The sequence below is a fragment of the Drosophila navojoa genome, chromosome 3 (assembly GCF_054131105.1).
Source record: "Drosophila navojoa isolate 15081-1374.11 chromosome 3, UAZ_NAV_1.0, whole genome shotgun sequence".
Taxonomy (NCBI): domain Eukaryota; kingdom Metazoa; phylum Arthropoda; class Insecta; order Diptera; family Drosophilidae; genus Drosophila; species Drosophila navojoa.
This window is the reverse complement of record NC_142891.1, coordinates 8927153-8952225: the sequence shown is the minus strand read 5'-3', so window position 1 is coordinate 8952225 and position 25073 is coordinate 8927153. Positions and strand designations below refer to the sequence as shown.

Below are 25073 nucleotides of genomic sequence, written 5' to 3'. Positions count from 1 at the left end.
GATTACCATGTATATGTACACCATTGAATAGTCTGGCAACACCATAAACTCGTTGCTAAATTTGCAAACAAGAAAACGCAAAAGATATTTGCTGCTAGTTGCCCAGCAAAGTTTTCATCGTTGAAGATTAAAGTTATATCGTTTAGTGTTATATATATATTCCTGCATATTAATGCTAATTGTGCTGCGCTCGAACATAACACAAAACACGACTGGCATCGCCTGTGTGTGATTAGAAGTATAAACAAATACAGGAGCGATACGCATACACACAGAAGCATTAAAAGCCCTCCCCCGTGCTCGTTGTTGCAGTCCTACATTCCTGCTCCCTAGTTGAAGCCAAATTACAGAACAAATAAAATTAAAGAAAAACGGTGAGTAATATGTAGATTGTTGTTGCTGTTAAGCCAATTAAAATCAAGCTGCATTTTTGATTGCGTCTTTAGCTAATAATCTGAATGTACGTAACTGTGGGTGTCGATGTGTGTGCATGTGTGGCTGTGTAAATGTATTTGTGTCAGGGGTATGGTTTGGGGCCGTCTGGGAGTACCGTAATGACAACTTTCCCTTATACTACATAAAGTACTCGCTATGTTGCTGTTATTGTTGTTATTACTGTTGTTGTTAGGGCAGCCCAGTCTCTGCATCTCCCCATCTCGCTCTCTTGCCATCCTGCTCTCGTAATTGATATTAGTCTCTCTGCTGTGGTCTACACCCCTCAAAAAGTTGTTGCTGCCGTTGTTGTTGTCGTTGTTGTGGCAGTCTACGTTACCGCGCCTTGTGTTTTTATCAAATAACGGTGCTTCAGCATGCAACAGGGAATATTTTCACACACATGAGCACATTTTCGCATATTTTATAATAATTATTTGCTACATTTGAAAACTTCTTATCAGCGTCTCAAGTATATATTAAGAACTTAATTCTGATTCTTCTTATTAGAGTTCTATTTTTTCTTGTGATTCAACATATGTACGCCGTTTTTATTTATCTTTGAAACCGCATTCATTCATAGCTGTGCGATTGACTGATAAGACGAGGGTCTATAATGTATATTATGTATACACTTGACAATAAATTAATAAATTTTTATTGCTTGTTTAATAGACAAGCATCAGCTAATATTAAATGAAGATCATTAGGAAAAGATTTAAATATATAAGTTCTTTAGATAATATTCAATAATAGTTAAGAATGAAGTTTTCTTAAGAAAATTCTCTCTGCATTCAGCATTTTATTATATTGCCACTATAATTGCCCAACAATAGTTTCGTTTATCTTTAAACAAATGTGCTAATAGCTTCGCATTCTTGTTTGTTGAATAGGTAAATAGAAGCTAGACTAACACTAGATTCTATTACGAGAACTAAGTAGACCTTGCGTTGAGCAAAATTATTGCTTGATTTTGGAGATTACTCAATATTATTTACGTTCCTATAAAAACACATTTCAAATTCTGATAGCTCGGCATTCTTACCAAAAACCTTTGCTCATTCCGACTCGAAATATGATATGCGCACTTGGAGCGTTATTTTGCGACTATCTGACAAACTTTAAAGTAGAGTCGCGGCACCCCAACTCTTCAAACAATAAAACAGCGCTCGGTTTTTAGCTCAGTCAACAGACAAACTGAATGGACAGACGGCTGTTTAAATATGAGGCACTAGACCCACAATTGGGAACAGCCCCCGACCACGCTGGCAACATGCCACAAACAAAATAAAACAACAACAGAAAAAGTCGTCCAGAAGCGACACTGAAACGAATTAATGCAGCGTTACAATTGCCTGATAGGCAGCCAGGTCGCCAGACACTTAAGTTCTCCATATAGGCATATATATATCAAATAATAAACACATAAAACTCATAAAGTCTCAACTGTCATTGGCTGAAATGGATGTAAAGCTGCACAAGATGCGTGGGGTTGTTAACAAACTCTACGAACGCATAGATTACCTAATAGAAAATTGTGCGAATGGAAAATTTACATATATCAAATCAATATTTGCTAATAAATATGCCTAATACCGTTTTACAGGTCCCAATATGACTGCAGCACCTTACAACTACAACTATATATTTAAGTACATCATCATTGGTGACATGGGCGTGGGCAAGTCCTGTCTGCTGCATCAGTTCACCGAGAAAAAATGTCAGTAACTAGAAAATCCTCTATACGAAACTTCAACTAAACTCTTTTTCCCATCCGCAGTTATGGCGAATTGCCCGCATACGATTGGCGTTGAGTTTGGCACACGGATCATTGAGGTGGATGACAAGAAGATTAAATTACAAATATGGGATACGGCTGGTCAGGAACGTTTTCGTGCTGTGACACGTTCGTATTATCGTGGTGCAGCTGGTGCTTTAATGGTTTACGACATAACCAGGCGGTGAGTCACATTAGTGAAATTGAAATATTCCTACTAATTAAGTCCCATCTGTGTAGCTCTACATATAATCACTTGAGTAGCTGGCTAACCGATACGCGTAATCTCACAAATCCCAGCACGGTGATCTTTCTAATTGGCAATAAATCTGATTTGGAGAGCACACGCGAGGTAACCTATGAGGAGGCTAAAGAGTTTGCTGACGAGAATGGTCTCATGTTTTTGGAAGCCAGCGCCATGACGTAAATTCTGAACTTGATTTATACATAGATTTATATGATACTAAAGTAAATTTGTAATTTGAAAACAGTGGCCAAAATGTGGAGGAGGCATTTTTGGAGACGGCACGTAAGATCTATCAGAATATCCAGGAGGGTCGCCTGGATTTAAATGCATCCGAATCGGGTGTACAACATCGACCATCGCAGCCGTCGCGACCATCGCTCAGCAGCGAGGCAACGCATGCCAAGGATCAGTGCTCGTGTTAAATGTATTAAATTTCTCTAGACACACACACACATACACATATATACATATATATAGTTATAAAAATCGAAATTTAATTTTTAGCGCAACTCGTAATCATATTGATTTCTAATCTATCTAAAACAACATGCAATGAGTAGAACACAAATCAAAACTAAACAAAAGAATACAATGTATGTATGTAGTTAAATGATTGGTTTAAGTCGTGAAAAAGTGTGAACAAACAACCAAAATATATATAAACGTCCCCGACATTCAGATATCTGTGTAATATCTAATAAGCTACTGATAGAAAAATGAATAATCTACATTCAACTGTTGCATTATGTTCTAATTGCAAAAAAAAAACAGAAAAATAAGCAAACATGAAATCTATGAAACTGTTTTGATATTTACAAATGAAAGTGCAAATGTGAAAGTATACAAATGTTGGCAAATATCTCTTATTTCTATATATTTACTTTATGCATTAATCATTTTACACATTTTCTTTGTTCTCTATAACACAATTTGTTAGCAATACTATGTATATATTATAATATTGTATTTGTAACTTCTTTTATGCTCATTTCGTTGAATGTTGTGTAAGCGTGCAAAAATTCGAAAGCGAGCAATGTTATATGAATATTAAAGACGTATTAAACGCATAATGCTATAGATAATAAAGAAAAACAATATTTATAAATCCCTAGAAACGAAAAACAAGTTTTCCTAATCATTGCACTAACGAGTGCGCGGTGCCTTCACCTCTGTTAGCTGCGCGCCCAGCCAGGTGGCAACGCCGTCAATAATCTAAGCACGTAAATAGTTTAGCATTTGCCGCAGCAATGGAGAAAATAAGGGGGTATTTTTAGGGCAGTACTGGCAAAAAATTGTTTTACTATTCTTTAATTAGTTATTAATTGATTGATGTATATTGAGGAAAATCTATTTATATTGTAAATAGAATAGAAATGTTTATTAAATCTCACCAAGTGAACGAATGCGTGCAAAAGCAAAAGTGGCAGCGGCGTCCATGACAACAAATGCTTTATTTCAAAAGGTGGCAGAATATTCTTTTAATTAAATATAATAGAATTGTAATACAATTTATTTATCGAATTCAAAATCAAATCGATTACGCGCCTATACACAGGTGGCAGCGCTGTTATCGATATCAACTCTTTTATGCAAATTAATTTGTTTTAATTAAGGCAGCGTTGGTAAACCAAGAGTTGCGTTGACGACATGGCATAAATTCCGGTTTCTGTGACCTCGCTACTACGATGATATCTGCATTGATCGCCAAATACACATAACACGCATATTAATCCACCTATGATGCAAATTAAGCGACTGCTATGCAAATCCTGCACCTTCGGCACGCTGCTAATTGCAGGAATATGGATGCTTGCGCTCTTGGCCTACATGCACCATCTGCGTAACTCCATACCGGCGGCAGGCTGGCGTTTTAATAGTGGTGCGAATGCCACACCCCGAGCCGAACTGAGCTACCAGGCCCAGGTCACAGTAGGATGCTCGCCCGCATCTCCGCTGAACGCCACACAGAGCAGTGGCACAGTCGATCCCTTCGAGCTATTGGGTGTGGTGCGCAACAAGCAGGATAAGTACATACGTGATATTGGCTACAAACACCATGCCTTCAATGCGCTCGTCTCCAACAATATTGGACTCTTTCGGGATATACCCGATACGCGGCACAAGGTGTGCGAGCGTGGTGAGACGCTGGAATCGGAACAGCTGCCTCAGGCTTCGATTATCATGTGCTTCTACAACGAACACAAGATGACGCTGATGCGTTCCATTAAGACCGTGCTGGAGCGTACGCCCGCTCATCTGTTGAAAGAGATCGTTTTGGTGGACGACAACAGCGATTTGCCCGAGCTGGAATTCCATTTGCTGGCGGATCTGCATGCTCGCCTCAAGTATGACAACTTGCGTTATGTGCGAAACGAGCAACGAGAGGGTTTGATACGATCCCGAGTCATTGGAGCACGCGATGCCAGCGGCGATGTGTTGGTTTTCCTTGACTCACACATCGAAGTGAATCGCCAGTGGCTGGAACCGCTGCTGCGTCTGGTTAAAGCAGAGAACTCAACGCTGGCAGTGCCCGTCATCGATCTGATCAATGCGGACACGTTTGAGTATACACCCAGTCCGTTGGTGCGCGGCGGCTTCAATTGGGGTCTGCACTTCCGCTGGGAGAATCTGCCAGAGGGCACACTGAAGGTGCCGGAGGATTTCAAGGGACCCTTCCGCTCGCCCACCATGGCCGGTGGCCTGTTTGCCGTGAATCGTTTGTACTTTCAACACATTGGGGAATACGACATGGCCATGGATATCTGGGGTGGCGAGAACATAGAGATCTCGTTCAGAGTGTGGCAATGTGGCGGTTCCATCAAGATTGTGCCCTGCTCTCGGGTCGGTCACATCTTTCGCAAGCGTCGGCCCTATACGGCTCCCGATGGTGCGAATACCATGTTGAAGAATTCACTGCGTCTGGCTCACGTCTGGATGGATAAATACAAGGAGTTCTACCTGAAACACGAGAAGGTGCCGAAGGACTACGATTATGGAGACATTAGTGCGCGGCTACAGCTACGCGAGCGTCTGCACTGCAAGGACTTTGGCTGGTACCTCAAGCATGTGTACCCCGAGCTGCGTTTGCCCGGCGAGGAGTCCAAGAAGTCCGGCTCGGCGCCCGTCTTTCAACCGTGGCATTCGCGCAAGCGCAACTACTTGGACTCCTTTCAGCTGCGGCTGGCAGGCACCCAGCTCTGCGCCGCTGTGGTGGGGCCCAAAGTGAAGGGTTTCTGGAAGAAGGGCAGCTCCTTGACGCTGCAGCTCTGCAAGCCAGGGGCGCCCAATCAAATATGGTATGAGACAGAGAAGTCGGAAATTATATTGGATAAGCTGTTCTGCTTGGAGGCGGCAGCCGATACGCTGGTCGTGATCAACAAGTGCCACGAGATGCTAGGCGATCAGCAGTGGCGGCACACCAGGAACGCCAACAGCCCCGTCTACAACATGGCTAAGGGCACCTGTTTGCGTGCCTCCGCCGCGGAGGAGGGTGCTCGCATTAGCTTGGATCTGTGCTCCAAGGCGGATGGCGTTGGCGGCGCCTGGGACATTGTGCTGTTGAAGCAGGAGCAACAGCAGCAGCCAAAGCTTGATAAGCAGTTGTGAACCTTACAGGTGGTAAAAAAAATGCAATAATTAGACTGAATTTGTCTCTATATAGATTTTCTATTGATAAGCTCCCTGATAACGGTTTATTAAGTTTCGAATTTCCAGTATTTTGTTTGGTTTGCAACAATCAATGAAAAGAGTTTGGCATAGTTGAAAACAAATTAAGTATTTAAATGTTAATGTCTCCAATATATATATACATATTTATGTAGATATCATTTAGTTGTATCATGGTTATAGTATGAGAGCAATTAAAGTAGTATTATTGATATTCAGTATAAATAAAGCTTTCGTAATTTATATAAAAAAAAAATTGTTTTGATTTGCAAAGAAAATATAAAATAATGGCAACGCTATGACAAAACGGTTTATTAACAAGCCCAAGCCATTCTGCTATTAAGAATTAAAGATGCATTAAAACATTCTTGAATGCATTCAAATGAAATATCCCGTATAATCTCACAATTCCAATAGGTCGTTCAGCAATCACAGCTGGCACGTGTCATTCCACTATTTTGCGAATTTCAGCTCACAGCTGTCTTTTGCCCACTATCGTTTACCAACACTAGTGCAGTCGCGCGTCGTTCTTCTAAAGTGGCGCGTAAATTGTTAAATTGTTTAAAACAAAGTGCTTAAAATATTGCAAAACCATTAAATGGAAGGCAAATCAATAGTTAGCAGACAGGAGCCGGTGCTGCGCTTAGGTAAGCCATAAGAAACAACATAATTCAGTGATTAATCATAACGCAAACCCTCCGCCAAACAGATACAAATGCGCGTCGCAATTTTATAAAATTCCACAACAAACTCGGCGAGGTAAGTGAGAAGTGTTTGGCTCTGATTTAATTGCCCTAATTAACATATTTGAACGTTCACTGCAATAGAAACCGAGCACAACGGTGCGATTTTATGATCAAACCGATTGCTATACGGTGCACGGCAGCGATGACTGCGAACAGGTGGCGAAAATTGTTTACAAGTCAACGGCGTATGTGCACAAGCTGCTGCCGGACGACAAACAGGAGACACTGCAGTTCGTTGCCATGTCCAAGCCCAACTTTGAGCTGGCCGTGCGTGAGCTGCTGCTCGTGCGCAATTTGCGTGTCGAGGTTTATGTGAAGCGCGACGAATGGCAGCTGGAATATCGCGGTTCGCCGGGCAATCTGCTGCAGTTCGAGGACATTCTGTTTGCCAATAAGGAGGTGCTCGTGGGCAATAGCATTATTTCGCTGCAGATCAAACTGGAGGGCGGTGCACAACGGCGTGTGGGTGTGGCTGCTGTGGAGCAGAACGATTGTCAATTCCAATTGTTCGAATTTGTGGACGATGATTTCTTTACCGAACTGGAGGCCACTGTCGTGCTGCTGGGCCCCAAGGAATGCCTTCTGCCAACAGCCGATGGTGAATATGCCGCTGTAAAGGCCATGCTGGAGCGTAATGGTGTAATGATCACAGTGCCGAAGCGAGGCAGCGCTGCTGAGCGCAACGATCTACTGCAGGACCTGAATCGTCTGCTGCGCTTTGCCAAGGGCCAGCAGGAGGATGCGAGCGGGCTGAAGGAGCTCCAAATGCAACTAGCGGCCGAAGCACTGCGCGTGGCAATCAAATATTTAGATTTGGTCAACGATGCCGGCAATTTGGGGCACTACGAGCTCAAGCAATTGGATTTGAAGCGGTGTGTGGACTGAAAATTGATAAATAATATTCAAATATAAATTATTTCTCTTGTAGCTTCGTCCATTTGGACTCCGCTGCTGTGGCCGCCCTTAACATTATGCCCAAGCCGGGCACACATCCGTCCATGCCCTCGTATCGCTGGCAGAGCATATTGGGTGTCCTGGATCATTGTCGCACGCCGCAGGGTCATCGTCTAATGGCGCAGTGGGTGAAGCAGCCGCTGCGCAGCGCCGAGATACTCAATGATCGGCACGACATTGTGCAGTGTCTGCTGGAGTCGCCCGAGACGCTAGATACGCTCAGTCTGGACTATTTGAAGCGTATACCAGATATTCTAATGCTCACTAAAAAACTGATGCGCCGCAAGGCGAATTTGCAGGATCTGTTTCGGATTTATCAAGTTATATTGCGCACACCGAAAATCCTTCAAGTGCTGCTTAGCCTTGGGCACAGCACAGTACAGAGTGTGCTCTGTGCGCCCTTTAAGGGTTTTCTGGAAGATCTGACGGGCCTCAAGCAAATGGTCGAGCAGGTGGTCGACTTTGAGGCCATTGAGAAGGGCGAGTATTTGGTCAAGAGCACCTTCGATGGTCGCCTCATGGATCTACAGCAGACCATGACGGAGTTGTATAACAAAATGGAACGCATTCGGGACAAATGCAGCGAGGAACTTGATCTGGATGGCAAGCTGATCAAGCTGGAAAACGTGGCCAAGTTGGGCTATCATTTGCGCACCACAATCAAAGATGATTCGGTGCTGCGCAAGAACAAGAACTTTCGCATTGTGGACGTGATCAAGGGCGGTGTACGATTCACCTCCGACAAGCTGGAAGGCTATGCCGATGAGTTCACCAGCTTGCGTGCGCGCTACGAGGAGCAACAGCAGTCAATTGTCGAGGAGATTATCCAAGTGGCTGTGGGCTATGCCGCCCCATTAACTTCCTTGAACAATGAGCTCGCCCAGCTGGATTGTTTGGTCAGTTTTGCCGTAGCTGCACGAAGCGCTCCAACGCCTTACGTTCGCCCAAAGATGCTGCCCGAGGGCGCCGGCCAGCTGCTGCTGGAGGATGTGCGTCATCCATGTTTGGAGCTGCAAGAGCATGTTAGCTTTATAGCCAACAGTGTGGAGTTTGAGAAGGGTGGGTCGTCTGCGTGGATTATTTTTTGAATGTCCATAACTAATATTTCTTTTCTGCCCCAGACAAATGCAACATGTTCATCATAACCGGTCCAAATATGGGCGGCAAGAGCACCTATATACGCTCTGTCGGCACAGCTGTTCTAATGGCCCACGTTGGCGCCTTTGTGCCCTGCAGTCTGGCTAAGATCAGCATGGTTGACTCCATACTGGGACGCGTTGGCGCCAGTGATAATATCATTAAGGGCCTCAGCACGTTTATGGTGGAAATGATTGAAACTTCGGGCATTATCAGGGTAAGTCATGGAATTTTACTATTATATATCTTTGCCCGATTGACTCGAAATGCATAAACTCCTGCGTTGCCAAATATCTGCTGCGTTCCTTTAGTATGCGATGCAGAGACTGATTCCATAAATATCCCCTGTCTGAGCAATTCGCTCTCACTCTAAGCAGAAGCCTGCGGTTCTATTCGTTTTTGTTATTGTTAGTTATTGTATTGGCTTTCTTTCAATTAAGAGGAGAAAAGGGAGTAGTAGAAGTTAGCGCTCAGTCAATTCACGTACACTATCCGTATGTATAGCGCAGACAATCCTGACATATATACCAATATATACTCAACCAAACGGTCGGGAAACAACCAGAGCGTCCACCAATCCCGAACGAGCAATCGGATGCTCTCTGAGACATTTCTCAGAGTGTCAGTAAGACGACGTTCGAGTCATCAAAAACTGGTGAACAGCTATTTCCGAGCTATGGGCAACTTGCTTCCCTTCCCGCTCCAAGATCAGCAGGAGTCATGGCTCTTCTCACTCTGCACTGTTTAGATGTTCTTTCGATATACTCAAATAAAAAATTTCAACTCCGAGAACTCTACTCACTGATTGGCATGACTTGTCTTAGGCGTATTAAACCTTCAACACGACTTTAAATCAACAAATTAAAACCCTACCATGACACTTGGCCATTTCTGCTGGAGATTCAAGGAATTAGAACGGACGCTGCTAAGTTTATCGAGCACACAAGGGCAAAGACAACTTTATTTATACATCAGCAATATTTACATCGAATCTTCTTAAAATGCAGACCGCAACGGACAAATCGCTGGTGATCATCGACGAGCTGGGGCGTGGCACATCCACGTACGAGGGCTGCGGCATAGCTTGGTCCATAGCCGAGCATCTGGCCAAGGAAACGAAGTGCTTCACGCTCTTCGCCACGCACTTTCACGAGATAACCAAGCTGGCGGAAACGTTGCCCACGGTGAAGAACTGTCACATGGCGGCCGTGGCCGATGAGGATAATTTTACGCTGCTCTATCAGGTGCGACCTGGCGTCATGGAGAAGAGCTTTGGCATACAGGTGGCACGCCTGGCCAATTTTCCCGAGCAGGTGGTGCAAAATGCCCAAGAGGTGTACAACGAATTCGAGGATGAGCATGCGGGCAAGCAAAACGAGGCGGATAAAGCGCTGCTGGACAAGATACAAGTGGCCATCGAGCAGCTATCGACGGCTGGCAACAACACGGAGATCAATGTGGAGGATCTGACCCAGCTGGTGGCACAATTCGCCAAGGATATTAAACAGCTGGACAGTGATTATTTCAAGACCGTATTAACTAGCAGCAGCGAAACTTAGTTACAGGCCCAAGAAGCAAGCCATTAGCTGTAAAAAAGAGATTTTAGTTCTATATAGTATTATATATTATATACACACACAAGAGCCTTCCATCCATCAAGAGTCTTACATTTATTATTTAAACATTTATTGGTCTTTTGTTTCTTATTAGCTGTAAAATTGTTTTCATTTTCCTTACATTTTGTGAATAAGATTTTTGTCTCAGTTTTAAACCGTTTCTGTTTTAAACACCAAAATGTTTGCTGCACTAATGCATTGCGCTAATGAAATCATAAATTATTTTCATTAATTTACTATTTTTTTAAATATTATCTTTAGCGTTTTTTTTTTTTTTTGTTTAGTTAAGTGGACTTTTTTCGGTATTATATATATATCTATATATCTATATAGTTGTAATATTTAAACATGGCTGAATTTTGAATTTCAATTCCATGTGAATTACCATTTTTTTTATTTTTTATTATTATTATTATTACATCTTACAACGTTTAAACACTCCAAAAAATAAATATTGTATTAGTTCGCGTAAACAGTTTAAGTTTTAGTGTTTTTTATTTTATACATATATATTTAATTGTTTTAATATTATTTTTAGTTGTAAATTACATTTAATAGTTAACTGTTTGTGTTTTAAAAAATTTCCATCTTCATTTTGATTTCAATAATGTTGTCTCAAATTCGATAAGAAACAGAATTTAAAAAACATTTTTCACCCACGCGCATCCACTTTTTCGTACTTTCGTACGCTGCTCTCTCTCTCTACCATCAAAATTTTTACTTTCCTATGCATAAATTCATCAAATGTTTCAAATACGATACAAAGGCAATTAGGTTGGTATTTTAGTTGTTCTTGTGTTTTTTGTTTGGTATTTTTTTGTTTGTAGTTCTTGCTCGTGTAAATGTTAAATTTTGCTTAGCTAACAAAAATCGGTATAGTTAGTGTGCAAAGTTAACTGAGGTTCTTGAAATAAGTATTGCATACTTTTCAGGTGGTCCTATATAAGAGAAATTCCCCTGCAGTAAGACTAGGGTTCTATATCGAGACGAATTCTATATAAATCATAAATTTTTAGCTAACTTTCCTTCCTGATGGGTTTAGATATACTTAATCGGATCACTTTGTCTATAGTTCTGTATATATGTATATCTATGTATATAACTCTATATATAATCCAACTTAGTTCCAACTGCAAGGGTATTTAGATCTTCGACTAGACCGAAGCTAACATTAGATTTTAGTGCATATTATTTCATTATTCAAAAAAGAGAAAACCAAATACGATAAAATCGTAACAAATACTTGGTACATTATTACAATACATATACAAAAAACATATATAAACTTTGAATAGCCGTTAACAAAATATCTATATAAACATTGAATACACCACGCATCATATATACTAGTATACAATATATTATCATATAATATTGATCATTAAAAAATCCGTTTGATTGTTTACGAAAAAGCTAATGAATTTTGCAAAAGACTATATACATATATATAAGTGTATATATATATATTTTTCGGTTGGGCCAAGGGACGAAATAGTGTATTTTGTGTATCTGTTCGTGTTTCATTTAAGTTTACATTTCATCGCGCTTTTATAAAAAATCAACTAATTTTATAAAATTACAAAAATAATTGTCATTTGAATTATTTTTGTTTACATTCACACTTTTCTCTTTCATAGTTTTAGTTAATATTTGGCATTAGGTATTTACCATTTGCTTAAACTATCCAAAATAGTTAATGAAACGTGGGCTTTTTTTTTTGCTAGTATAAAACATAAATATCATTCTAAAGTTTTTTTTTTCGTAAAGAATTGAAATTAAGAAATATTATTTAGGAGCTGCTAGAAACACATATCTCTCCTTTTCGTACTCTCGTTTTCCTTAACATTTGGCGTATATTTTAAGTCTAAAAGTTGAAATTGTTTTTGTTTCGGCTGTTGCTAAACTTGTTTAAGATTGTGCTTTGGTTTTTTTTCTTTGGTTGTTAAACTTCGACTAGAATTGTACTACACAATAGTTTACAATCTAAAAACAAACAGATCGCATTAGTGTATATATATAGATTGTATAAACTAAACCCGCATAAAGCAGCGCGTCAAGTAAAACATCAAAATTATGGTCAGCGGCAGCAGCTGAAGCGTCAGACCCAGCCGCGAGGCTTTGCCGCAGTAGGTGAAAAGTTCCTCCTGAAAAAAAAAAAAGAAAAAATGTTATAAAATTATCGATATTTAATGGGTTTTATCTTCCACTCACATCCTCGTGCTCCGTGAAACACTCCTCGATGCGTCGCCTATCGTAGAAACTCATATTTAGTTTGTAGCAGGGAAATTCCTCCTCATACTCAGTTATACGCTGCGGCTCGGTGGTTAGGCGTATACTGCGCGATGGCATCAGCACATTGACCACCACCATCACCAGATTCGAGTTGGGTATTTTCTTGATATGGAACGGACGCGTTGATGACACATTTATAGAATCATTGATGCCCACCAATGCCGAGGGCTGCAGGGCGTACAGGGTAGAGCGCATGTCACACGGCTTGTAGATCGGTTCCGGTTCGGGCTCTTGAAATATCGCCTCACCATCGTCACCATCGTCCTTGGGCTTAGCCGCCGATGCCGAATTAATGTCGCCCACGGCCACATACTCATCCTCAATAGTGTCCAAGTACTCCAAAACTAATCGACAATGGCAGTCATATGTTAATTGAAATTTTCCTTGATTTTAATTGTGTTAACTTACACGGCGCTCCGTCCACCCACCATTGAACTCTCTGGTAGGTCAAGAAGAGATGCGCTATAAGCCACTTCCAGACTAGGCCCAGTAGTTGCAGTGGCTGTAATGAGTGACATAAATAGGAATATTGCAATTTCTACATAGTCCGATAGTAACTTGGAAAATCAAGTTTGAATTAGCTAGTCTAATCCAACAGCCAGCGCAGTCCGACAGCCAACCAAGTTCGAATTTCAGTCTAATCTATCTGACTTCCATTTTAATCCAAACCCAATCTAGTCCAACATCCAATTCGAACTGAGGAGCCAATGTACTCCGAGAGCCATTCGAGTCCGACAGCCAGCCTAGTCCTAGTCCAACAGCCAACTAAATTTTAATGTCTGGTCTAGTCCACTAGCCAAAAGCCAACTGAATCATAATGTTTGGTCTAGTTCGACATCCAACCAAAAGCCAATGCAGTCCGACAGCCAACGTAGCACGACAGCTAATCTAGTCCGACAGCCAACCTAGTCTTAATGTCAGTTCTGGTCTAAATGCCAGTCTGCTTCGATAGCCAACTCAGCCCGACAGACCCAATTTATTGCTAGTTAAGCCGGGTTTTCAGCAAAGTTTCATCATCTTCTAACCCCTTAAAACTCACATGCAGCAAACTGTTTCCATCGCTGAGTGTGGTTGGCTCTACTTTACATAGCTCCTGGTAGTCATAGACCTCGATGCTTTTGAAGATGCCCTTCTGAACCATGGCGGCCATGACATCGCCATGGATTTCGCCAAAGAATTTCCCGGTCGTATTTATGTTTTGGCCGACGACAATGTACGCATTGTTATCGATGACAACGCAATCGACGTCATCATCCGTGCAGATGGGCAGGCAATTGTTGCACTGTTGATGGGTGTATAAATAGAATATTAAAAACAAATTTATTGGATTAGGTTTCGCCTGCACTCACATTGTCCACGGCTGTTATGTTAAAGAAGCGTTCCCACATGCGCGCATGCGAGAACTGGAAACCGACGACACAGGCGGGCGCCTCTTTGCCGCCATCTCGGGGAAAGATGGCATGCGAGGCGGTCACCTTGAGATCGCTGTCTTCGAGCGGATCGTTGTAGTGTTTGACCGAGTAAACAAAGCTTTCGGTATTATCCTGATGATGCTGCAGTATGGCGCTCTTGTACCAGGTCTCATCGATGGCTGTTGTATGATAATCGCCAAATTCCCGATCCGTATCCACTTCCACCTCGCCAAAGATGAACTGCCAGCGTGTCAGCCCGCTCATGGTGGCCACAAACCTCAATGTGGCACCAAAGCGTTCAATGAGCTGACGCTCCTGTTCGTTCTCGAACTTCCATACGCCGTAACTGAAATTGGTCACCTTGGCATCGAAAATGAGCAAATGGACTAGCTCCTTGTTGCAGTAGTAGGCATCGTCGCTGAGCGTTTTGCGACCACAGTTTACTGAAATTGTAGAGGGATTAAAAGCGATTCTAGATTGACTTCTTAAAATACTTACAGTCGTCCTTGTCATCCCAATCGGATTCGTCCTCGGCATATTGTTCGGGCCATTTCCAATCGGGTTTCATCATCTTTTCCAAAAACTCGCGCAGCTCCGCTTCAGGTGTTTTGAATTCGTGACCCTCCAGATAGTGATACTTGCAATAGACCCTGCAAAGGTTATACTTTTAGATCTACCAAAGTAAGACTTTGAATTATTTTGCCACTTACCAATCCGGATGCACTTTCCAGTTTTCGCCAATGAAGAAATCGGATATGTTGACCTTCATGTGCTTGTTCTTGTCCACCTCGTCGCCCACCTTGATCCAAGTCTTGCCATAGTCACTTGGCATAACAATGCCCAAAGTGAAAGGTGTATTGGGTAATGGAGCAAAGAAATAATCCTGTTTCTCCTCCGACACACGACGCATTTTGTCATAATGGAACTTGACCGGAATATTTTTAAATTCCTTGGCTTCGTTATGGACCATGGAGCTGCGTATGTTTAGAATGGATTCACCCGGCTCTCGGGGATTCTGATCCTCAAACAAATGCTCCACTTCGGTAAAGTCAATGCTATTATAGTTGGGATTCATTTTGTTGTTGGACTGCAAATAGATATATAAATTTGTTAATAAATGAAGATTTTGGTTTGGATGGGGGCAGCTTACACCAAGAGGCCGCAGATCCGGATGCAGTAGTACGTAGCCATTGTTGGACACCACAAATGAATAGCCATTAACGCCCAGCTGGAGTTAATGAATAGTTATTTCAATATGATTCAGCAAATAACTTCCTGTGACACCTACCTTGTAGGGCAACGTCAATTTGTCTATGTCCTCGACGGGCACATCTGTGCCGGCTACACCCAGGAGACGTGCCCGTCTTTTAGTGCTGTTCTCGTGCCGATAGGAGCGATCAAAGGCTGGCACACCAACGGCTATCATAAGACGCGGTCGTCGCTCATTCGAATTCAAAGGATCATACTGCAAAGAGGGAATTCTTTGTCAAGCCGGGTTCTCTTCTTACTCAATAATGCTTACCGTTTTATCCGTAAATGCATGCGTCCAGGTGGGCGGATGCTGCTCATTCTGCAGCACGAGAGGCGTAGCTATGACATCGACATATTTGAGCACTTCCTCGTGGACTTCATCCAGTGTTTGCACATGCGAATAGTAGCCACGATTCAAGCAGGCCATCCATTGAATCTCGCGCACCTTGGTCACCTCCTTGCCCAGTAGATAGGTAAAGATGCGCACATTCATGCGTGAGGTGCCGTTCTCTCCGTTGCCCCAGTTGTACTTCTCGAAAATATCGGTCGTATTGCCCGCCACGCCATCGGTGACCAGCATTATGGCCTGGTTGCAGGTGGAGGTCTCGTTGCACCTTCGATTGATATAATAGTTGCGTAGTATTTGAAAGGCGTGCTCGTAGGCCAGCGTTAGATTCGCATAGCCCTCGGGATCGTCCAGTTCGGCTATGGCCGTATTGAAGACATCGATATTTTCGGGTGTCGCCTGTACCAGAGCGTCCTTGAAACAGGGTATAATGCCCTGTACATCGTTCGAATAGCGGAAAATGGTGAAGAAATCGTTATTGGAGAACGTATCCAATATGCTGCGTATTGTGAACTTGGCCACATGATGGCGATGTCCTGTCATTGAGCCCGAATGGTCCAGCAAGATGACAATATCCTTGGAACAGGTGGCCGTCTCTATGTACCACGACCGTTTGCGGCAATCATACGTATCGGCGTCCAGTTTATTCGCACGCGAATCGTACCACTGTGCGGCGGGATAATGACGCAATATGCCCGTATCGGAGCCAAAATATTGCCAAGACAGAGCCGGATCGGACTGATAGTTCTGGCGGAAGACCTCGTCTAGATACTCAGACCACTGAATCGTCTTTAGCACATTCGGCGCACGATCCCAAACATTTGAGGGCACATGCACCGAACTGTGCTCCGTGTCCACGGAAATATTGTAGAAATGTGTGTCCGGATTTAGCATCATCTCGCGATACATATACTCATACTCCTTAACATTGGACTCCAGCTCCTCGGAGCTATTGCCATTGAATGGCGAGTACTTGCTCGAGTAGTAGGTGAAGTTAGTCTCCGCATAGGTCAGATTGAATTCGAAGTTCTCATTGACACTCTCGGCCTTCTCCTGTATGCAGCGCACGGCATCCATTTTGCGCGCCAACATTTTGCCCACATTCGCTGTTATCGATTTAATTAGTTCGCTGCCATTTTTGAGCTCAACTCGAGCATTGTATTCCTTGTATTTCTCTTTAATCTGCTGCGATTTGGTTATCTTCTGGGCCAGCAGGAATAGCTCGTCTCCAAACTGGGTCGCCCATTTGCCAACGCTGCAAAACACAAAAGAAAAAATGCGGAACGCATTAGAAAACTAAATGAAATTTCTTTGTGTATTGATAATATTTAAGAAATAATATACGAACTGAAGAACGAAAGCTGCTCTACCATAATGTGGGAGCTTATATAGGTGAAAATGGGTTGGAAATTAAAGAAAAATAAATTATTTATTCTTAATTCTTGACTGGGATCTTTCTGGCAAATATTATTTCATAAACTTTTTCCACTAAGCCTTAGGCTTATATTACAGGAAAATCCTACAATAAAAACTCTAGCTAATTTATTAATTTTTTTATATTATTCAGTTCTCGTTTATTTTTTGTATATTATATTATCTATTTCTTTATTTATATATATAAATATAAATATATATACTATGTATGTAAATAAATTCCTCCCGCTTTCTTTAAAATTGCAACAGTCTGGCAACGCCAACAGGCAATCGTCACACAAATGGACCGAAAAGAAATGTCAACCACCTGTCGACGTACAAGTACAACAAGGCCACTAATTTAATTAGCTCACATGTCAGACACGAGTGTGTTGGTAACGAGCACGGCTAAAAAGGTGTTCATACGGCTGCGTGTGTATTGGTGTGGGTGTGTGTGTGTCGGTGTGTTAAGGAAAGTAGCCCAAGCAAAGCCAGCCTAAGCAGCAGCGCAGTCAACGCGGCGACGGTGTCAGCGAACAGAAACAGCTGTGCTTGGCATTTGCTTATGTGTGTGTGTGAGTGAGAGAGAGAGGGTGCGTGCGTGTGCGTGTGTGTGTGAAATCAACAAGTGCCCAGCCAATGCGCGCGCATACTTTCGCTAAAAGCTCTTAATTTTAAAAAGCTCTTAAATGGAATATGCTCTTAAATAAATGTGAGCGCTATAAAAGCAATTATATTAGTTGAACGCAGCAATTAAGACTACCATAATCACTATATAATATATATAGAAGATTCTTCAAGTATTTTTAAATATTAACAGTTGCAAAATTTATTTTGTAAAAATGATTCATTAAAATAACACAATTGTTAGAAATACCATTAAAACAAATGTTTATAGCAGATATATTAAGGTACATCTTATACAAAGATCATACAAAAGATCATTTATGCTTAAAATATTTAAGAGTTTGAACAATATCACACACTATACAACTAAAGTAAAAAGTTTGATTGATGAGAATCACATAGAAAGACAATACTTTTAAGCGTGTGAGTAAAATAGAAAAGGACTTGGGAGAGTAAGAGGAAAAGAAAGTTAAATAGGACAGACAATAATATGCATGAGAGACTTAGAAAGAGAAATGAGGGATCGAGCAAGAGAGGGTTGAAGATATTATAGGTGTAGAAATAGGAGAAACATAACTAAACGGCTTTTACAACTTGAATTGAGACATGAGCAGAAAAAGCGTTAGCAAAAAATAAATATAAGAGACGAGAATGGTAGAGAAGTGATAAATACATATGAGATATTGATATTAGTAACAATAAACAACTATGAAAAATAGGCAGAGATAACTTTTAAGTAGCGCCAAATGAAATTGATGTAAAATGTATCGGAATAGTCAAATCCCTCTTTATTTTAGTATCAAAGCAGAGTTAGGGTAGGGCAAGCCCGAAATTGCGATCGAAATAGACACTAAGAGAAAACGTATTCAATAACACAGCAACTTTACACCATCAACAACGTGCTCCTTCTTAACTATTATATTTAACTAACCAAAATCTTCTGTGCTACTTGAGTTACTTAAGTATTGATTCTGAGAATCGCATAGAAAGGCGCTCTGCACTACTTATTGGTGTATTTCTGCAAAGGCAAGACAACTGTCTGAGCTGTGAAAGTAATTTGTTTCAATCATTCTCATGCGCATAGCCCAGGCCAAAACTTCTTCGTCTCTATATCTACTGAAACTTGAGAGCTTTCAATTCTATCCCTCCTCTATGCTCGCCTCACTACTGTCTCTGTCTTTCGTCGTTCTCTTTCTATGCTGTGGTGGGTGCCACCCATTGGCGCCTTTGCCGCTTTGCCTTTGACATAGTTCAAGTGCCGCCGAACGCTCCCAGCTCAAGTTTAATTGTTGTTGTTTGCTTATTGTTGTAGCTGTATTGTTGCCATTGTTGTTCCTGTTGTTGTGTTTCTTTTTGGAGTTGTTCAATTAAATTTGCAACATTCCTTTGTGGCCAGCTGAGCTCACACATAGTTTTTTTTTTCTTTTCTTTTTTTTTTTTTGTTTATGCTGAATAAACTCAGCCCTTATCTGCACTGAATCGGACGACTCTTGTCTGGCTCGTGGGCGTTGTGGGCGTAAATTCTCGCTAGTTGGGCTAGCCAATTTTTCGCCTTTGTATTTCGCTTGAATTTTACACATAAATATATGTATATCTGTATATATTTATTTGTATATATTTTGTTTGTTTCATTTTTATGTCTTTTTTTCTGGGTTTTTTTCTTTGCAAATTTACATTGATTTTTTTTATGGTCATTGTCTATTAATGTGTGCGCAATGCTTCAGTGCGAAAAAAAGAAGCAGCGCATAAAATATTGCATTCGATATTCCACGAACACATAAATTATATAGTATTTTGCCACTTAGCCACATTAAAGCCACATTTTGTGCATTTGCCGGCAATAAATTTTGTTAGAACTTGAAATTTGTTTGGCCTGGGATTGATTGAGAGACAAGTCGAGAAATAGATTTATGTGGCTTCTTTTCGTGCGGATTTCTTTATTTTGATAAATAGATTCAAGCGTGGGAAAACGTGGATATAACAATGAATGGAAAGTGAAAATAAGGCTAGATAGGGAATTTCTTACATGGCTGATGAGAATCTACTTGGGAGAGGGACAAACAAGCAAGTAGTAAAATATATAGTTTAAATATAGAAGTTTACATGATACAAAACAAAAACTAAATATATAAAATAAATAATAATAAACAGCTCATATTATGTGAATAGCCGAATGCGTTTCTGAAATAAGATAAGATAAGCGAGCTTCCTAGATCTATTACATTTTGTTTCGTTAAGAGAAATGGAATAAAGAAGAAAAGTATTTAAAAGTAAGCGGCCTCCGTTTCTAAATACACAGAAATCGACGATAAATATATAAAATGAAACGTACAATTTCTAAATATAATTTAAAAAAGTAAAATTTGAGAATAAAATTTAAATTATATTCTTGGTCATTTTAAAGTATTTTGACAAAGTAAAATTTAGCTGAAACTAAAAAATGTGGATATTTATCTATAAAAAATGTAATTAGCAGACGAAATACTCCATAAAATTCAAAAGATCGCTTTGTTTGCTCAGCTACTGTGTAGCCAAATTCAAATCGTTAATAATTAAAATAGAATGTCCATTCAATAGGCATGACAAAAAGCTGCTTAGTTCGGATATGGCAGCGTATATACCATATATATTTTATATGTATTAATTTCCTTCTTTTTGTAACCAAAATTTCCGTTTAATTTTTAAATATTAAAAAGAACTGTCAAGCTCTAAATTATGATGCCCAACTTGAGCTGATTAAATTAAAAATTAAAAAAAAATATATATATATATAAACAAACATATAAACGAATTCTGTATATACATATATACCTTTTCGCTTTGTATTCGCCACGATGATATCATAGAGCATTTGGCAAGCCCCAAAAATGTTCATTTTAGTAATCTGGCTAAATGCATAAATTGCTAAGTAATTAGAACGTATATTGTTTTTTTTCCTCCCTGAACTTTTTGGAATATATCGAATTAGCTAAGGCAACTCTGTGGTCAGTGCATGTCAAACTGTAATATTTAAACAATGTTAATTCTATTGACTATTTGATTTAATTACATTTACCCACTACTAATTGTATTTGCTTGTCCATTTAGAACAAGTGACACGCCTTCGCTGTTGGCCTTTGCCTTCGCCTTTTGATGGCATCAAATTAATAGAACGCCGACTCTTTTTTGGCAGGCAGCAGCAAGTTAGACGAAATGCCCTCCCTAATAAAATATGCATAACGCGTATAAAGATGTTTGAGGTACCTGCCCGCTGCTGCGGCGTCCTCCCCAGAGTCAGCATGTCAGACAAATAATTCTTTTATGTGACTTATGAAAAGTGCGTAAGATAAAAAACAAAATAAAATGAAAGCTGGGGCAATAAGTAGCTAAAAGGTCGACGGCAGCTGCCGAAATTGTGGGCAAATACGTTGACGCACACTCAAACACATACAAGAACACGCACACACACACACACGCACATACACATACACATACACATAAGCGCACAACCATGCGAGCGCTAAAATGAAAATTGGAAACAAAAGACAAAAGCGCCTAAAGCACGCAATGGGCTAAAAAGCAGAAAAAACGGGGGAACCAAAATATTACAATGAGTTCTAGGCGACCTATTAAGGCGCTACGAGGGACATTAAAATGAGGAATAAAATAATAACATGAGGTATATATTAAAATTGTATGTATATATATATAGGGGATTAACACGAGGTTAAAGTCAGTTACTATATTAACATGGCAATGAGCTATAATAAGTGAACTTATTTTGCAATGTCGTCTGTCCTAAAAATACTGCATATTAAGGCTAGACTTAGCCAAGTTTGTTGTGAATATGAAAATGTTATTTGGTATATATTTAAATATCATTTTTAACTTTTTTTGATGTGCTTTAATGTTTATATACAGTGCTTACGTTAGTGTAGATGCCAATAGAATATATATTTTAAATATATATATGTATATATATATATATATAAATATACATATTTGCATATATTATTTATTATCTACTATCAAGCTACTTTGATAAAGTTAAACAATTTTAAGCTTAAATAACTGACTTAAAAATTATATGACTATTAGGTTGAATTATTATGCAATTGCGTTAACTACAGTATTTGAATTAAGCTAATGACGATATGATATAGAACTTTAAGTTAAGTTAGTTATGTTAGTAAAAGAATTCAGATAATTAATAAAAGTTTAATTTATAGTATAGTAGTTTATTTACATATGCTATATAAAGGCCTTTAGATACAGAGATTTCTATTCTTATTCACACTAAAATCTGGAAACTTTGACAACGAAAAATTGTAGATCTCTTAAGCTAAAAAATGAATTAAATAGTAATAATAATTATCAAATAATAAGTGAAATTTTATGCAATTTTGTATAGTGAAGAAATAGAATTCAACTTATTGCAAAATAATTTTTACTGGATGTCGTACATGGGTTAGTTTAGAATGGAATGCTAGTATTGATTAAGAAATCGTATCATATTATATTGCAAATATTTGATCAATTTAATATTAAAATATGGGAAATAGCTAAACATTGTCTGTAGACGTTATTTGAAGTACAAGTTGAAACAAAGTTTTGGTTGAAATGAAAGTTTGTGCTCATGAAAATCAAATTTATAAGCCGCAACAGTTTTTTAACGGGCAAAGTTTAAGAATGCAAAGAAGCTATGTTGACTGTATGTCATATAAGGTATATGACGTTATATATATGATAAACATTATTTACTATTATTTTATAGGGATAGAAATGATAGGAATTATATTATATTATAGGAATAGAAATTATTGTAGCCATACTCAAGTCAGCTTGAATGTCATATTCGTAAAAGCTGAAGGGCCATGGACTATTCTCATTTGATTTATTTTAAATAAGATTAAAAATTTGTTTATGGATTCTAGGCAATGATTGAAGCATGCGAGTGTAAGATTAAATATATTTGGTATAAGTTTAGACTGCAAGATTTCTATAATATGTCATAATAATGTAAGCTGCTCATGTCCTTCAGAGACTACCCAAATCTGTTAAGTGCAAGTCTCTTACAAGATTTCTTTTAAATATCTACGAATGTCTTCAACGTTCACATATTTCTCTAGCAATTGCGATGCCTCAACTCCAAGTAAAGCTTCCATTTAAGCTTTATTTATTAACTCAAGTACTCTGGCAGGCAATTTCATTTTATTTTCCACTGGAAGGGAAACTCAACAAATTGTTTTTATTTTTTGAAGTGTTTCGCATATTTCTTTGTTAAGCGCTAAAGTAAATATGCGCTTCTCTAGAAACGACGCCAAAATTCCATTTTTCTGTGACTCAGTGATGAGGGAGAGCGCATATAAAAATCCACTTCAGCCTCAAACCCAAAATTATATGTCAGGCTGAAAATCATATGCATTAAGCTTCTGCGAGTGTCTCAATATTTGCGATAAGAGCAATAAATTGTCATTAACATAAGGATGTGCGCTGCATACCCTAAGAGGAATTCCTAAAGCCCACATGCCGAACGCTTGACACGCAGCGCATTCCCAATAAGAAACGTGAGGTGGCTGCCAAAAACAAAAACAAAAACAAAAGCAACAAAAAACAGCGAACAAAAAAAATCAGCATAAAATGTACGAAAAATTAACGAGCGACGAGGGCGAGGCTGAGAGAGAGACGATGTTGCTGATGATGATAATGATAATGATGAAGATGATGGCTAACACGCCCTTTAATGGACTTATGGACTTATCCATTTAATAAAACTTGGTAACAAAAATAAATATATATAACTCGAAAAGAATATCTATCAAAATTTTGATAAACAAATTTTTGGCTTTTGCCACTTACGCTTCATCCGCGGCAGAGGCGTGCACCATAAATGTGGAAGAGGCGGGGCCGGCATGCCGCGTCGCTGGGGGACCGCAAATGAGCAGCAATAACAGAGGCTGAGCGGCCAGAAATGCGGTCAAAATGACAGCAAAATGTGTCATCAACTTTTCGCATGTACCAAACATTTTGCTGGCATGTTTCAAACGTGTATTTGTTGTGTTACTCCTTGGCTGTGGTTGTGCACAACCGAAATACACACTCAGAGACACTCACTCGCACACACGCACTCACTCCACTCAGCGTTACTAACTAACTCACTGCATTTGCTACCAAATTTGGTATACAATTTTGGGTGGAGTCGCGACGTCAGCAGCGACGCCGACGCTGGCGCCACACGTTATTTTCTTTCTTTCTTTCTTTCTTTTTTTTTTTACGTCAGTTAAATACTTTTCCAGCACACGCGGCGTATGCGTAATATTTGCGAAATATTGCAGGAATTAAGTTGAAAATCTAGTTACGAGAAATTCACGTTTTGTATAAATTGTGCTAGATGTTGTCTTGTTGTTGTTGTTGTTTGTTGCTCGTTTTCCGTTCAAAATTTATTTTCAGCTGCACAACGAATTTAGTTTTCCCTCAGCTGTGCGCGTTGAAATTTTCTATATATAAACTTTTGCTCTTAGTTGCGGCGGGGCTACGTTTTGATTACACATATGGCACACACTGTCGCGGCGCGTTGCTATGTGTGTGTGTATATATATATTTATTTATATGATATACATATATATGTGTGTGTCTGTGTATGTGTGTATGTGTTAATGTGTGTTAGTGTGTTGTGGTGTGCCGAGGTTGATCCGCTTGATATTCGGCTACCGCCAACGTTGAAGAGCTGCGTTTGACTAAAGTGGAAAAACGCAAAAATTTTACTAAATACTGTCACGAAATTTTCCCCAGACCCAGAGAGCGAGAGAGAGAGAGAGAACGTGCAACTCTTGCCCTATTTATAGTTACACTCTCTCATACTCTACTGCTCTCTCGTTCTCTGCTCTCTCGCTCTTTCGTCTGTTTACATTGTCGGCCAGGCGGCGGCTCAGCTGTTCAGCGGTATCCTCTATTGATTTTCACATGAGGGATTTCGTAGCACCACATACAACGGCATTCCATTGCCTGCTGCTGCTTCTTCTACCTATTGCCTGCTACGCTTTGCGCCGCATATTCATAACAGAGCGCGTATATGCTGTGCTGAGAAGCAGGCTCTCTCTCTGGAGAGAGAGAGAGAGAGAGAGTGACAGAGAGAGAGCAGCGTGAGCACACGAATTGCTATAAAATATTATTGTCAG

General features: G+C 40.0%; 4 protein-coding genes across 5 annotated transcripts; 3 read left to right on the top strand and 1 right to left on the bottom strand.

The window, feature by feature from the left end:
* The first annotated feature begins 53 nt into the window (after positions 1 to 53).
* Rab14 (RAS oncogene family member Rab14) lies at positions 54 to 3581 on the top strand. 2 transcript variants are annotated; one of them, XM_030387133.2, is made up of 5 exons: positions 54 to 374; positions 2039 to 2152; positions 2213 to 2393; positions 2450 to 2632; positions 2701 to 3581. In XM_030387133.2, exons 2-5 carry the CDS (start codon positions 2047 to 2049, stop codon positions 2876 to 2878), a joined length of 648 nt encoding a protein of 215 aa, XP_030242993.1. In that variant the 5' UTR covers positions 54 to 374; positions 2039 to 2046; the 3' UTR covers positions 2879 to 3581. The 2 variants fall into 2 exon arrangements, with proteins under 2 accessions (XP_030242993.1, XP_030242992.1); XM_030387132.2 differs by lacking the exon at positions 54 to 374 and adding an exon at positions 1761 to 1969.
* A 391-nt stretch (positions 3582 to 3972) lies between these two features.
* On the top strand, positions 3973 to 6378 carry Pgant35A (polypeptide N-acetylgalactosaminyltransferase 35A). Its single transcript, XM_030387131.2, has one exon. It carries the CDS (start codon positions 4194 to 4196, stop codon positions 6060 to 6062), a length of 1869 nt encoding a protein of 622 aa, XP_030242991.1. The 5' UTR covers positions 3973 to 4193; the 3' UTR covers positions 6063 to 6378.
* A 229-nt stretch (positions 6379 to 6607) lies between these two features.
* On the top strand, positions 6608 to 11056 carry spel1 (DNA mismatch repair protein spel1). The gene is made up of 6 exons (XM_030387129.2): positions 6608 to 6769; positions 6832 to 6881; positions 6950 to 7740; positions 7797 to 8881; positions 8944 to 9176; positions 9967 to 11056. The coding sequence occupies exons 1-6, from the start codon at positions 6721 to 6723 to the stop codon at positions 10516 to 10518; spliced, it is 2760 nt and encodes a 919-aa protein (XP_030242989.1). The 5' UTR covers positions 6608 to 6720; the 3' UTR covers positions 10519 to 11056.
* Positions 11057 to 12495: 1439 nt separating this feature from the next.
* Positions 12496 to 24219, bottom strand: Ca-Ma2d (Ca[2+] channel Muscle-specific alpha2/delta subunit). Its single transcript, XM_030387127.2, has 11 exons — positions 23755 to 24219; positions 15802 to 17131; positions 15568 to 15744; positions 15430 to 15507; positions 14990 to 15366; positions 14778 to 14929; positions 14217 to 14722; positions 13907 to 14149; positions 13276 to 13369; positions 12787 to 13211; positions 12496 to 12719 (listed from the first exon to the last, which is right to left on the bottom strand). Exons 1-11 carry the CDS (start codon positions 23919 to 23921, stop codon positions 12606 to 12608), a joined length of 3663 nt encoding a protein of 1220 aa, XP_030242987.1. The 5' UTR covers positions 23922 to 24219; the 3' UTR covers positions 12496 to 12605.
* Positions 24220 to 25073: the final 854 nt, after the last annotated feature.

Excerpts from the sequence above, each read along its gene's own strand:
- Rab14 (XM_030387132.2), top strand. The coding sequence starts at position 1,894 with ATGGATGTAAAGCTGCACAAGATGCGTGGGGTTGTTAACAAACTCTAC. Across the intron at positions 1,970-2,038 it reads AGATTACCTAATAGAAAATT|GTCCCAATATGACTGCAGCA; the intron begins GTGCGAATGGAA and ends ACCGTTTTACAG. Across the intron at positions 2,633-2,700 it reads TTGGAAGCCAGCGCCATGAC|TGGCCAAAATGTGGAGGAGG; the intron begins GTAAATTCTGAA and ends ATTTGAAAACAG.
- Pgant35A (XM_030387131.2), top strand. The coding sequence starts at position 4,194 with ATGATGCAAATTAAGCGACTGCTATGCAAATCCTGCACCTTCGGCACG.
- spel1 (XM_030387129.2), top strand. The coding sequence starts at position 6,721 with ATGGAAGGCAAATCAATAGTTAGCAGACAGGAGCCGGTGCTGCGCTTA. Across the intron at positions 6,882-6,949 it reads TCCACAACAAACTCGGCGAG|AAACCGAGCACAACGGTGCG; the intron begins GTAAGTGAGAAG and ends TCACTGCAATAG. Across the intron at positions 7,741-7,796 it reads AAGCAATTGGATTTGAAGCG|CTTCGTCCATTTGGACTCCG; the intron begins GTGTGTGGACTG and ends TTTCTCTTGTAG.
- Ca-Ma2d (XM_030387127.2), bottom strand. The coding sequence starts at position 23,921 with ATGTTTGGTACATGCGAAAAGTTGATGACACATTTTGCTGTCATTTTG. Across the intron at positions 15,508-15,567 it reads AATTGACGTTGCCCTACAAG|CTGGGCGTTAATGGCTATTC; the intron begins GTAGGTGTCACA and ends CATTAACTCCAG. Across the intron at positions 14,930-14,989 it reads TGGAAAGTGCATCCGGATTG|GGTCTATTGCAAGTATCACT; the intron begins GTAAGTGGCAAA and ends TAACCTTTGCAG.